Source organism: Triticum urartu, chromosome 7A (genome assembly GCF_056163025.1).
Source record: "Triticum urartu cultivar PI428250 chromosome 7A, HENAU_Tu73, whole genome shotgun sequence".
Classification (NCBI taxonomy): domain Eukaryota; kingdom Viridiplantae; phylum Streptophyta; class Magnoliopsida; order Poales; family Poaceae; genus Triticum; species Triticum urartu.
In genome coordinates this window covers 80,416,384-80,430,166 of record NC_141879.1, presented here as the reverse complement: position 1 = coordinate 80,430,166, position 13,783 = coordinate 80,416,384, and the positions used below count along the sequence as shown (strand labels likewise).

Here is a 13,783-nt window from a genome sequence, read left to right as displayed (position 1 = left end):
ACGGGGCGGTGCGCGTCGGGGCAGGGACGAGGGCGACGGTGACGGGGGCGGGTCGGGGCGGCACGCGTCGCGGGCGACGGCGACGATGGGCGCGGGCGTCGGCGACGATGGGGGCGGGCGGCGTCGGGGCAGCCTGGCGGCGTCGGCAACTGCAACTGCAAGATGAGAATGAAAAATTCCAAAGTGTGGCCTTATATAGCAGAGGCTTTAGTCTCGGTCCGTGGCAGCAACCGAGACTAAAGATGGGCATTAGTCCCGGTTGCTTCCACGAACCGAGACCAATGGCCTCTTTTCGGCAGTGCAAAGGGCGGGAAGCGAAGCCCATTGGTCCCGGTTGGTGGCACCAACCGGGACTAAAGGAGGGCAATCGTCACGGTTGGTGCCACGAACCGTGACCAATGCACCCTTTAGTCCCGGTTGGTGCCACCAACCGGGACCAATGCCCTTGTGCGCCCCGCGCCCAAAAGTTTAGTCCCACATCGCTAGTTGACAGCGCCCAACACCAGTTTATAAGCTCTGCTGCCTCCTCCCTCTCGAACTCCTCTGAACTGCAGGCCTATGGGCCTAATTTGACACTGCTTTGCCTGTGGGCTTATTGGGCCTTCTGCGGGCCTGAATCCTTGCCCATGTAGGGTTTCTAGTCGTATTCAGGCCGTGGAGGCCCAGTAGGTGGCATTTTTTTTGGTTTTTTCTTTTTTATTTCTACATTTTTTGGGTTTTTTATTTTTTAATTTCTACTTAAAACTAAATACTTACAGTTTTTTAGTGATTTCTTTTTGCTTTTAGGTCACAAAAATTATAAACTTTCTGTTAGTGCCATTAGTTTTAAATTTTAAATAGTTTAAATTTGAATTTTTAAAAATTTGTGTGAATCACTAGTTTATGAATAACTTTACTATAAAATTAGAATTTTTTTTCTATTTATTTTTTATTTCTACTTACAACTAAATACTTACAGTTTTTTAGTGATTTCTTTTTGCTTTTAGGTCACAAAAATTATAAACTTTCTGTTAGTGCCATTAGTTTTAAATTTTAAATAGTTTAAATTTGAATTTTTAAAAATTTGTGTGAATCACTAGTTTATGAATAACTTTACTATAAAATTAGAATTTTTTTCTATTTATTTTTTATTTCTACTTACAACTAAATACTTACAGTTTTTTAGTGATTTCTTTTTGCTTTTAGGTCACAAAAATTATAAACTTTCTGTTAGTGCCATTAGTTTTAAATTTTAAATAGTTTAAATTTGAATTTTTAAAAATTTGTGTGAATCACTAGTTTATGAATAACTTTACTATAAAATTAGAATTTTTTTCTTCTTTGCTATTTATTTTTTATTTATACTTACAATTAAATACTTATAGTTTGATTTTAGGTCACACAAATTATATTCTTTTTGCTATTGAAGAATATTATAGTTTTATTTTAGTTGATCATAACATAATATTTTAATTGATTGTTTTTATTTTCATAAAAGTTTTGTAGTTCATTCTGTTTGCTATTAATTCATTCTTTGAGCTAAATGACTCTGAAATTGGAAAGCATTTCAAAATGAACTCTGAAAAGGTTGAAAGTTGGCATGGTATCATCATTTCACCCACATAGCATGTTCCAAAAAGTAGAGAGGGTTACGACAAAAACTTGATGCACTTCGTGTACAAAATGGACAATCACTTTCGAAGTATCAAAGTTTCAAACCATAAGACATGAAAGCATTTCAAATGAACTCTGAAAAAGTTGAAAGTTGGGATGGTATCATAATTTCACCCACATAACATTTGCTTATTGCGGGAGAAAGTCTTCACTTTTTCTTCGCTTGTGTCATTTGCTTATTGCGCCGTAACCATGGATAATCTTCATTGTTTATCAGGATGCTTGGGTCAGCCTTGACATTGAAGGGAGGAATTTCATGAAACTTTTCATAATCTTCAGACATGTCTGTCTTGCCATCCACTCCCAGGATGTCCCTTTTTCCTGAAAGAACTATGTGGCGCTTTGGCTCATCGTATGATGTATTCGCTTCCTTATCTTTTCTTTTTCTCGGTTTGGTAGACATGTCCTTCACATAGATAACCTGTGCCACATCATTGGCTAGGACGAACGGTTCGTCAGTGTACCCAAGATTTTTCAGATCCACTGTTGTCATTCCGTACTGTGGGTCTACCTGCTGTACCCCGCCGCCTAACAGATTGACCCATTTGCACTTAAACAAAGAGACCTTAAAATCAGGTCCGTAGTCAAGTTCCCATATGTCCACTATGTAACCATAATATGTGTCCTTTCCGCTCTCGGTTGCTGCATCAAAGCGGACACCACTGTTTTGGTTGGTGCTCTTTTGATCTTTGGCGATCGTGTAAAATGTATTCCCATTTATCTCGTATCCTTTGTAAGTCAATACAGTCAAAGATGGTCCCCTGGACAATAAGTACAACTCATCACAAATAGTGTTGTCACCTCTGAGACGTGTTTCCAACCAACTGCTGAATGTCCTCATGTGTTCACATGTAATCCAGTCGTCGCATTGCTCCGGGTGTTTGGAGCGCAGACTGTTCTTGTGTTCATCGACATACGGGGTCACCAAGGTAGAGTTCTGTAGAACTGTGTAGTGTGCTTGAGACCAAGAATATCCGTCCATGCATATTATTGAGTCTCTTCCAAGAGTGCCTTTTCCAGTCAGTCTCCCCTCATACCGTGATTTAGGGAGACCTATCTTGTTAAGGCCAGGAATGAAGTCAACACAAAACCCGATAACATCCTCTGTTTGATGGCCCATGGAGATGCTTCCTTCTGGTCTAGCGCGGTTACGGACATATTTCTTTAGGACTCCCATGAACCTCTCAAAGGGGAACATATTGTGTAGAAATACGGGCCCCAGGATGACCATCTCGTCGACTAGATGAACTAGGACGTGCGTCATGATATTGAAGAAGGATGGTGGGAACACCAGCTCGAAACTGACAAGACATTGCGCCACATCACTCCTTAGCCTTGGTACGATTTCTGGATCGATCACCTTCTGAGAGATTGCATTGAGGAATGCACATAGCTTCACAATGGCTAATCAGACGTTTTCCGGTAGAAGCCCCTCAATGCAACCGGAAGCAGTTGCGTCATAATCACGTGGCAGTCATGAGACTTCAGGTTCTGAAACTTTTTCTCTGGCATATTTATTATTCCCTTTATATTCGACGATAAGCCAGTCGTGACCTTCATACTGAGCAGGCATTCAAAGAAGATTTCTTTCTCTTCTTTCGTAAGTGCGTAGCTGGCAGGACCTTTATACTGCTTCGGAGGCATGCCGTCTTTTTCGTGCAAACGTTGCAGGTCCTCCCATGCCTCAGGTGTATCTTTTGTCTTCCCATACACGCCCAAGAAGCCTAGCAGGTTCACGCAAAGGTTCTTCATCACGTGCATCACGTCGATTGAGGAGCGGACCTCTAGGTCTTTCCAGTAGGGTAGGTCCCAAAATATAGATTTCTTCTTCCACATGGGTGCGTGTCCCTCAGCGTCATTCGGAATAGCTAGTCCACCGGGAACCTTTCCAAAGATTACGTAGTGTAAATCATTGACCATAGCAAGCACGTGATCACTGGTGCGCATGGCGGGCTTCTTCCGATAATCTGCCTCGCCTTTGAAATGCTTGCCTTTCTTTCGACATTGATGGTTGGTCGGAAGAAATCGACGATGGCTCAGGTACACATTCTTCCTGCATTTGTCCAGGTATATACTTTCAGTGTCATCTAAACAGTGCGTGCATGCGTGGTATCCTTTGTTTGTCTGTCCTGAAAGGTTACTAAGAGCGGGCCAATCGTTGATGGTCACGAACAGCAACGCCTTAAGGTTAAATTCCTCCTGTCTGTGCTCATCCCACGTACGTACACCGTTTCCATTCCACAGCTGTAAAAGTTCTTCAACTAATGGCCTTAGGTACACATCAATTTCGTTGCCGGGTTGCTTAGGGCCTTGGATGAGAACTGGCATCATAATGAACTTCCGCTTCATGCACATCCAAGGAGGAAGGTTATACATACATAGAGTCACGGGCCAGGTGCTGTGATTGCTGCTCTGCTCCCCGAAAGGATTAATGCCATCCGCGCTTAAAGCAAACCATACATTCCTTGGGTCCTTTGCAAACTCATCCCAGTACTTTCTCTCGATTTTTCTCCACTGTGACCCGTCAGCGGGTGCTCTCAACTTCCCATCTTTCTTTCGGTTCTCACTGTGCCATCGCATCAACTTGGCATGCTCTTCGTTTTTGAACAGACGTTTCAACCGTGGTATTATAGGAGCATACCACATCACCTTCGCAGGAACCCTCTTCCTGAGAGGCTCGCCGTCAACATCACCGGGGTCATCTCGTCTGATCTTATACCGCAACGCACCGCATACCGGGCATGCGTTCAGATCCTTGTATGCACCGCGGTAGAGGATGCAGTCATTAGGGCATGCATGTATCTTCTCCACCTCCAATCCTAGAGGGCATACGACCTTCTTTGCTGCGTATGTACTGTCGGGCAATTCGTTATCCTTTGGAAGCTTCTTCTTCAATATTTTCAGTAGCTTCTCAAATCCTTTGGAAGCTTCTTCTTCAATATTTCCAGTAGCTTCTCAAATCCTTTGTCAGCCACATCATTCTCTGCCTTCCACTGCAGCAATTCCAGTACGATACCGAGCTTTGTGTTGCCATCTTCGCAATTAGGGTATAACCCTTTTTTGTGATCCTCTAACATGCGATCGAACTTCAGCTTCTCCTTTTTACTAATGCATTGCGTCCTTGCATCGACAATGACCCGGCGGAGATCATCATCATCGGGCACATCGTCTGGTTCCTCTTGATCTTCAGCAGCTTCACCCGTGGCAGCATCATTGGGCACATCGTCTGGTTCCTCTTGATCTTCACCAGCTCCCCCCGTTGCAGCATCACCGTATTCAGGGGGCACATAGTTGTCATCGTACTCTTCTTCTTCGCCGTCTTCCATCATAACCCCTATTTCTCCGTGCCTTGTCCAAACATTATAGTGTGGCATGAAACCCTTGTAAAGCAGGTGGGAGTGAAGGATTTTCCGGTTAGAGTAAGACCTCGTATTCCCACATTCAGTGCATGGAAAACACATAAAACCATTCTGCTTGTTTGCCTCAGCCGCATCGAGAAACTCATGCACGCCCTTAATGTACTCGCGGGTGTGTCTGTCACCGTACATCCATTGCCGGTTCATCTGCGTGCATTATATATAATTAAGTATCCAAATTAATAGAAGTTCATCATCACATTAAAACCAAAATGCATACATAGTTCTCATCTAATAACATATAGCTCTCTAGAGCATCTAATTAATAAAACCATATATTGAAACTATGTAAAACATTTCAATGCGAAAACAAATGCGATCATAATCGCAACCAAGGTAACAATTGATCCAACGGCATAATGATACCAAGCCTCAGTATGAATGGCATATTTTCTAATCTTTCTAATCTTCAAGCGCATTGCATCCATCTTGATCTTGTGATCATCGACGACATCCGCAACATGCAACTCCAATATCATCTTCTCCTCCTCAATTTTTTCTATTTTTTTCCTTCAACAAATTGTTTTCTTCTTCAACTAAATTTAACCTCTCGACAAGGTCGGTTGGCATTTCCGATTCACATACATCCTAGATAAATAAAATCTATGTCACGTTGGTCGGCATAATTTTCATAAACAATAAATGAACCAATAGTTATAAAGATAATATACATACCAAATCCGAATCGTAGACAGGACGAGGGCCGACGGGGGCGGATACCAAAACCATCGCACTATATAAGATGCAATAATAAATGTAAGAAAATGATACAAGTATCTATCTAAGCATACAAGTAAGAATATTTTTCCTTTCAGAAAGAAGATAAGAACAAGAGGCTCACCACGGTGGTGTCGGTGATGAGATCGGCGTGGGTGATCGACGACGGTGAAGACGGGGACAGGGCGTGATGGACCGCTAAATCTAGACAAATCTCGAGGAAAATGGAGCTTGGAGGTCGAGCTTCGAGAGGAGAAAGCTTAAGTAGTGTGGCTCGGGCATTCCATCGAACACCTCATGTGCATAGGAGGTGAGCTAGAGCACCACAAAGCCCTCTCCCCCTCGGCCAGAAAAAACAGAGCACTGTGCTCTGCTCTTGCGCGAGGGGGTATATATAGGCACCTCATTGGTCCCGGTTGGTGACTTGAGCCGGGACTAAAGGGGAGCCTTTGGCCCCGGTTCAAGACAGCAACCGTGACCAATGATGGTGGGCCAGGAGCGAGGCCCATTGGTCATGGTTCATCCCACCAACCGGGACCAATGGCCCACGTGGCCCGGCCGGCCCCCTGAGCTCATGAACCGGGACCAATGCCCACATTGGTCCCGGTTCTAGACTGAACCGGGACTAATGGGCTGATGCGGCCTGGACCATAACCCTGTTTTCTACTAGTGGTAAGTTCTCGGCAGGGCATCACCGACATGCTCGTCGTCCGCTGCCGCCTCCCACATCGACCTCGTGGTGGCACCCGGTCAGGCTCCTATCTGAATCTTCAGGTAAGTTTCTTTTCTGCACCCAAGCGGAAGTGTTCGGTTCTTCAGTAATCCGACGGCCTACCTTGCTTAGCATCTACGGCCGTGATGGCTACTTACGTGGCGTTACCGTTCTACTGCACTTACTTTGATTTCACCGTGCTCCGGTTATGTATATTACTCCCTCCGTTCCTATCTTTTAAACAATTACAATATGAACTACGTACATATTTTAGAGCATTTCTAATGGATCCATTTTACTCCTCTAACCGGCACCTAGTCGATCCCTTATCCGTTGTAATGGAGTAAAAAATTTACTCTCCAAAATTCTTCCTATATTTACTTCGCCGTGCGGCGCCTGAGTAAAAGCCACGCCTCTTCTTCACTACCTCTCCCTCCCCACCCGCTTCGCATCTGTGTCAGCGTCACCCTCCGACCCCCCGCCGGCACCCGCTCGCTGCCGTCGCCCCTCCATAGGCTCCGCCGCTGTCCTCTACCACTTCGATTTGTGCCTCCTCCTCCTGTCGACGGTGAAGAACCGGTGCATCAGCGGCTGGTCCAGCGGCCACCAGATTTGGAGTTTCCGGCCGCCAACGGCTGCGCCTTGCCATGGATTGGCCGGGAAGCAGACCGCACAGTCACGTGTTGGAAATATGCCCTAGAGGATATAATATAGATTTGATGAGTTGTAGGGGCGGACCCACTTCCACTGATTTCTTGCGGGAAGGTTCTATAAGGGAAGACGAATCCGAGCTGTGACCTGGTAACCTTGATTTCTTTCTATTGTATTAGTATTTTTTCATATTCATAATCAAGTGTTTATATTGCATGCTATAACTGCTATGATCCTGTAATATGCGATTTAGTGAAAAACTCATATGCATGTGTGAAGTGATAAATGGATAAAATAAACATTCCTAGTCTCGCCTCTAAGACTAGCTCAAGTGTTATTGGTGATCACGTTTTCGGATCTTAGGATATCGTTAGTTAAGTGTAACGATAGTCCTAAAACAAACAATAAGATTATGACATTGAAAGAATGATCATATTGAATCGACCCAAACTTGTTTGTTATGAATTGAGATAATATCGTCTGTAATCAATTGTAATAACACGGAGTGTTAACATGTGTGTTTGCTAATTAGACCATGCGAGTATCGTGGTCACTTCTTATCATACAGTGGGCTTTGGGGTTGCTCAAACGTCACCTGTAACACAGTGATCATAACGATAACTTACCGGTTCATCGAAAAGTTTGACAAGTGGCCGGATAGCTAGAGAGTGGGATTTGCTCCTCCGACGATGGAGAGATATTCTTAAATCCCTCTCGATGTGACGACATCCATCATTGTTTTGCCAGACACATGTGACTATGTCACATGAATGGCGGAACACAATAATGAGAAAGAATAACAAAACCGGTAGCGAGGATTTTAGTACAGTGAGTATAGCGATGACTTAGGAGGATACCGATGCATCCTGGGTTTTGTGAAGTATCACGGAGCAAAGGGAACATCACATGACAACCATAGGTTCACTCAAATATCTCGTGTGCTGATAGGGATCGATATCGACGTCCACGGTCCCGCTGTCGATCATTGAACAAACGGTTTCATTCATGTCTAAGAGTTACCGAAGCTACGGGGTCACTAGCTTAAGGAAATCACTATCTGCTGAGTGTTAGTACGTAGTATGGGAGTGATGAGAATATATTTATGAAATTGTTTCATTAATATTCAAAATAGTTCCGAGTGGATTCCGCAGCGCTTCGGGGTCACTGGAAGGGTTTCGGCGAATATCAGGTAATACCTGGTATTACTGATAAATATATATATATTTATAATGGTTTGGAAGTATTTAGAACTAAACACTCTATATACCTACCATTCAACTCATTTTATATACAAGTTATTTTTGGGGCTTTTGTTCAACCAATCACTCATACAGTAAGCCAAAGCAGAGTTTTCATTTGTTTTCCAAGTCACCAAGACGCTATAACGAACAATCCGTCAGAACTCACCTCTATGGCTCGAACTCAGCAAGACACAAGAACACCTAATGGGTATCTAGTGAAAGTAAGCTAAGAGCAAATATAATAGAATGACGTAGGCAGACTGTAAGCCTTTAAATATTATAATTTGGATGAGTTGAAGGAGAGAGAGGAGGAGAGAGAAGGAAAGCTGCCTAGTGATTAACAGCTGGCTGCAGCACGCGTTCCTAAACATGTTATGAGAGAGTGAGGTGAGCCATATATTAAAAAAGTAGTACATATTTATATGCAACTATTATACTTGCTGGCTATAAGCTTGATTATATGTGACAAGACCATACAGCCAGCAGCTGGCTATACTATTAACCATGCTCTAAACAGGATTCGACACACTGCAACTTTCAGCGGATACAACGTCGACCTACAGGCAACGGACTGTATGACAGGTGCACCAACGGAACAGCTAAACGGGAAACCAAAAAAATGCTTTATATCTAATGACCTTCTTAACAGTACTCTCATATCAAGTTTTTCTCAGATTGTGATACTTTTTCCACGACCTGGAACTCCACTGATGCTTCAAAAGAATGTGCAAGCTCTCTTCACAAAATTCAGATTTCTGTGCATAAGAGTGCAAAAATTAAAAGAGTCTGCACATTTGCTTTCCATGGATAGACCATTGCCATCACTGAGATGACCTTTCTTCTCGATTAACTTCACATGATATATTTCTCTGTTTTGTTGCATAATGTGCTTTCATGTCAGCCAGAAAGCACCTTCTACTGACCTGTTTACTATCCCCTTTTTACATATATATCATTGTTTTAAATAGCCCGCTATAGCACGCTATAGCATTTACAAAAGGTCTTGCGCTAAGAGACATTGATCCAAACAAATGAATAAACATTTTAAATAGCGCGCTATAGCTCCGCTATAGCACGCTATAGCGTTTACAAGAGGTTCACCGCTAAGAGGCTTAGCGCGCTATTTAAAACTATGATATATATGCGTATTATTTCGTCACTCTTTTTTGGCTAAGTTTCTTGAAATTTATTCTAACATATTGTTGAGTTGCCTGTGATCATCAACATGTAAATGCTGACGGTAGCACATTCTTTGTTATATTTAACATTATTTTTCTACATGTTTTCTGCAGAGTCCAGGCTCAAGAACGTTTTCAAACTCAGCATTTAAATCTGTGAGTAAGTTGATAACCCAATTCAAGAAATCGGTGATTCACATAAGTGGTTCTTCAGTTGATTGGTTTTCCTAGGAAAAAAACTGAATCATAACTGAAAAGAAAGATAAAGCGTCTCTGTAATGTGCCATTTTCAATTTCAGTTTTGTCTATATTTAGGCGCTGCACTGTTTTTTATTAATGATAAATTTTTGCAAAAGTTCATGTCTTCGGGTGTATGTTTTTCTAGGATGGCACAATGGAATGAACAATACCCAAAAGAAGAACACGCACCTTTGATAACAGGGTTCATGAAGGAGCGTTTTATATGATTGGTTCTTTCGAAATTTGCAGAGCCAGAGGGGAATACAAGGCACTAGCTCATCTATCTAGAATAATTTTCACTCGAAGAACAGCCATGGATCCATTCGTTCCTCAACCGTAAAACATTCCTAAGTTTGGATAGATGAGCTAGAAAAATGGATTGGTTTAAAAACTTCGATTTCAGGTCAGGTTATTATAAATACTGTTTCCATTGCAGTCTTATTTACAATGCACAGATTGTTGATTTAGGATATAATTTGCAAGTTTGCAGGATTATGGCATTTGCGTCTTCCTGTTACTCATGCGACAAGCGGTCATTAAGCATTTCTTTCTCATACTATGACTTCTAAGAAATGGGGAAGATGATACTACTTTGTAATGTGCCAGACAAATAACTTTACATGAAGAGTCCTATGATGTGAGGACAAGATAATCGTGCTCTCTATCAAATCCAATGAGAGAAATTAGATGAGAGCCTCTAATTTTTATATGAGTTCTCTCTGACTATGGTAACATTAACTTTAGTAATAGGTAATACTAGAGTTACTGGTAGGTGAAGGATAGTAAGGAAAAAATAAATTGGATAAATCAAGACTGATAAAACGTTGGGAAGCCATATCTTGGCCATCAGACCACATTGCATTTTGCTTCAAATCTATTAGTAGTGTATGTAGTATATCTGGATCGTTCATGTCTTCAGTGGCAATCATTGTAGATTGCATTTATTTTTTTCAAAAGCCGCTTATGTGTACTTTACTTTGTGCTTCAGAAACAGCTATGCATATCAAGGGTTTTGTTCAGTGAAATCTGAGGAACAACATCAAAGGACCTCCACACGACCAACTCGACCAAAATACCACTGCCATCCGTTCTTTTACTTAAAACTAGAAAACATCCTATATGCGTGCACAGGCTCCAACATTTGCGCGGCGTGCGGCCGCGCCTACTGCCTGCTAGTATATATAAGACAGGCTAACCTACATGGTTAGGACATCTAAATCTTACTACTATTAGGTGACTGTCAACGTGTACAAGCCGGACAAAATCAAGACCATCACATCGTACATCTGAGGAATTCATCATCAAACTAACATGTTTCACGTTGTAAATAAGAAAGCACTCATAGTATCCATAAGTATATCAAAGAGGTTCCTCATTACAATGCCAAGTTTGCTGAAAAATATAAAATCTGAGAGTATATCTAACAGGTCAAACACATAGCACAATGAACAAACAGGTAATCAAGCGAGTAATTTATCTTACTCCATTAGGAAATCAACGAACCGAGAATACTATGGAATTTTCTTCTTCTCCTTCCTGAATTTCTTGCACTGTTTCTCGTATTTCACAAAATCCAGTGTATTGATAAGATCCTGTCGATTTTTTATGTGAGCTTTCTTGAGCCTTTCGTCCCCTCTAGTCCATTTTGGATTTTCCTTGCTTGTATCGTCCCCACGACAGAATAATATAGACATATCCTGCCACCCAAAGACCATGTTGGATTGCTCCGGTGTTAGGGTCACTGGGTGCAACCAACTTAGCTTGATTTGATTGCGGATGGGCTTAAATCGTAGCGCCTCTGGGATCATAAGAGTGTAGACAAGCAAGGCTCTCTTAGCAAGTTCCGGCTCCTTTATAGTAACCCCGTACTCCACAAGAATATCTGCTGCATATTTCGCCGCTGTCCTTCCTAAAAGCACTTTTCGGAGAAATAGACTAAGATCAACATTTCTGTCTTCTCGACCTGTGAGATCATGATATTTGCTTGTGAAACCCAACGGGGTGCAGCCCTGTGGGAACATTTCTTCTGCATCATCCGTGCAGTATAGCGTTCCATATCCATTCATAAATCCAACGAGGTATATATTATCTGATCTGAAATACATGAGGGCACTGCGTCCAATATCTTCATCTTTCACCTCGACACTGATCCACCAAGCTGGTGGTCCTGGCTGCTTCTCTTGAGGAAGAAAATATTTATCGTACTCATCAGGTTCTGTGTTTGCTTCTAGCAACGTGTGCATAACATTGAGAAATGGGTCGTATGAATCCACTCCATCGCCGAAAACTGTGGCCACGACAGGTGGAATATCTTCAGGAGCAGACCGCACATGTGTGGAAGACGCGAGCACAACAGCAACAGCAATCAGAATGCGTACATCCTTGCCCAAGCATCTAGAGATCACCGGCTTGATGTTCATCGTTGTAGATATCAACCATACAATTATCCCAGCTGCATACATACATATAGAAAGGATTCAATGATCTTTCTTGTTCTTAAAAAACAATCAGGATGCATCTGTGGATTTCGGCCGCAAAATGTGGATTTCGGCCGAATTTCGGCCATCTCGGCCTGAGGCGAAAAGTATATTTAGGCCGAAATTGCTCAAATTTGGGAAATTTTGGTCAAATTTAAGTCAAATTGCAGTCAAAATTTGATCAAATTTCAGCCGAAAATTTTGAAAATGGCCGAAATTCGGCCATCTCGGCCTAGGGCAAAAAAAAGCTCAAACCGAAAATCAAAACACAGGGATGCATATAGTGCAATAAAACGAACAAGTATAGGCGGCCTACAGCAACATAGCCAAAAACAATCAGAGATAGTGGCTAATTCTGTACACCAAATGCTACTTCCTCTGTTCAACAATATAAGGCATCTTAGCAAGCTAGTTTAGCCACTAGGTACTTCTGACGCAGTTGACAACAGCTAAAGGAGGACACAGAGTGAAACTCTACCATTAATCTAAAGGATCAGAATTCCAAGAGAAAGAATGTACCTGCAAAGGTAGTTATTAGAACTTCAATAAGCACATTGGGCTCTGTCTCTGAGTAATTAACATAGTCACTGCTCCCCGAGTTGAATTCCTCCAATGGAATGAACTCAAAATAATCCGTGTGATTAAGAAGAGCATATGTCACATTTTGGCCCATCATATGTCGCAAGATACCAGCAATAGGCCCTGAATTGTTCCTGTCCATGGATCCTGGCGTTGTGAGAGAAGCAAACTTAGGTCTCTCAACAGATTCATCCTTAAAGAACTCCGGTATCCCCTGCTTTGTAGCAGAACTGCATACAAGGAACGAAAAACAGGTTACACACATCTATTTTTCATTCATAGAAGGGCAAAACAACACATTTCGATTGGATGCAACGATTACCTAGGTAATTGTGAGGCCATGGGCTTCGACTCCATGATATTCTTCATTTGCACTTGTTTGTCACCTAGTTTTGAAGAATAAATTAGGGAAAATATCCATGAATCAAGGAGGAGGACTCAGACAGAGAGAAGCATTACCCCTGTCAACATCTGAGCGGACCACATCGGCAACGGTCTGGACTCTGCTTTTGCTACATTGGGCCGTGTCATTCCTTCCCATGGCCAGCTCTTCCGTGTCCATCGGGTTGATACGTTGAAACAGCTTCTGGAGACATAAAGAAGAGGTACAAAATTATGATTAGGCGTATTAGCTATGTGTGATAATTTTATAAATTCAATCACATTCAAGAGGATTTCAATTGGTCTCAACAGTAGATACAACCTAAGAAAACGAAAACTTTGACAATTTGATTATCATTCTACAAAAGAAACTGGTAGTTTGGACGTACCATTGAAAGCGAATTCCTAATGAAAGAATATTCTGTTTCGCAAACCCAACAACTCTTTTTATACTGTAAGATCATAGCTCGAAGTCTAATTATGATTATCTTACCTAACACCAAACTATGGCACGGTCGAGCAGAATGAAAAGACTTAC

General features: G+C 42.2%; 1 protein-coding gene across 1 annotated transcript; it reads right to left on the bottom strand.

Moving 5' to 3' along the window:
* Positions 1–11,196: 11,196 nt before the first annotated feature.
* On the bottom strand, positions 11,197–13,557 carry LOC125523440 (uncharacterized). The gene is made up of 4 exons (XM_087537261.1): positions 13,324–13,557; positions 13,187–13,250; positions 12,805–13,094; positions 11,197–12,260 (listed from the first exon to the last, which is right to left on the bottom strand). The coding sequence occupies exons 1-4, from the start codon at positions 13,424–13,426 to the stop codon at positions 11,320–11,322; spliced, it is 1,398 nt and encodes a 465-aa protein (XP_087393387.1). The 5' UTR covers positions 13,427–13,557; the 3' UTR covers positions 11,197–11,319.
* Between the last annotated feature and the right edge of the window lie 226 nt (positions 13,558–13,783).

Coding starts and splice junctions, on each gene's coding strand:
- LOC125523440 (XM_087537261.1), bottom strand. CDS start 13,426: ATGGACACGGAAGAGCTGGCCATGGGAAGGAATGACACGGCCCAATGT. Junction 13,095..13,186: donor ATGGCCTCACAATTACCTAG/GTAATCGTTGCA, acceptor CCTTGTATGCAG/TTCTGCTACAAAGCAGGGGA. Junction 12,261..12,804: donor TCTAATAACTACCTTTGCAG/GTACATTCTTTC, acceptor GTATGTATGCAG/CTGGGATAATTGTATGGTTG.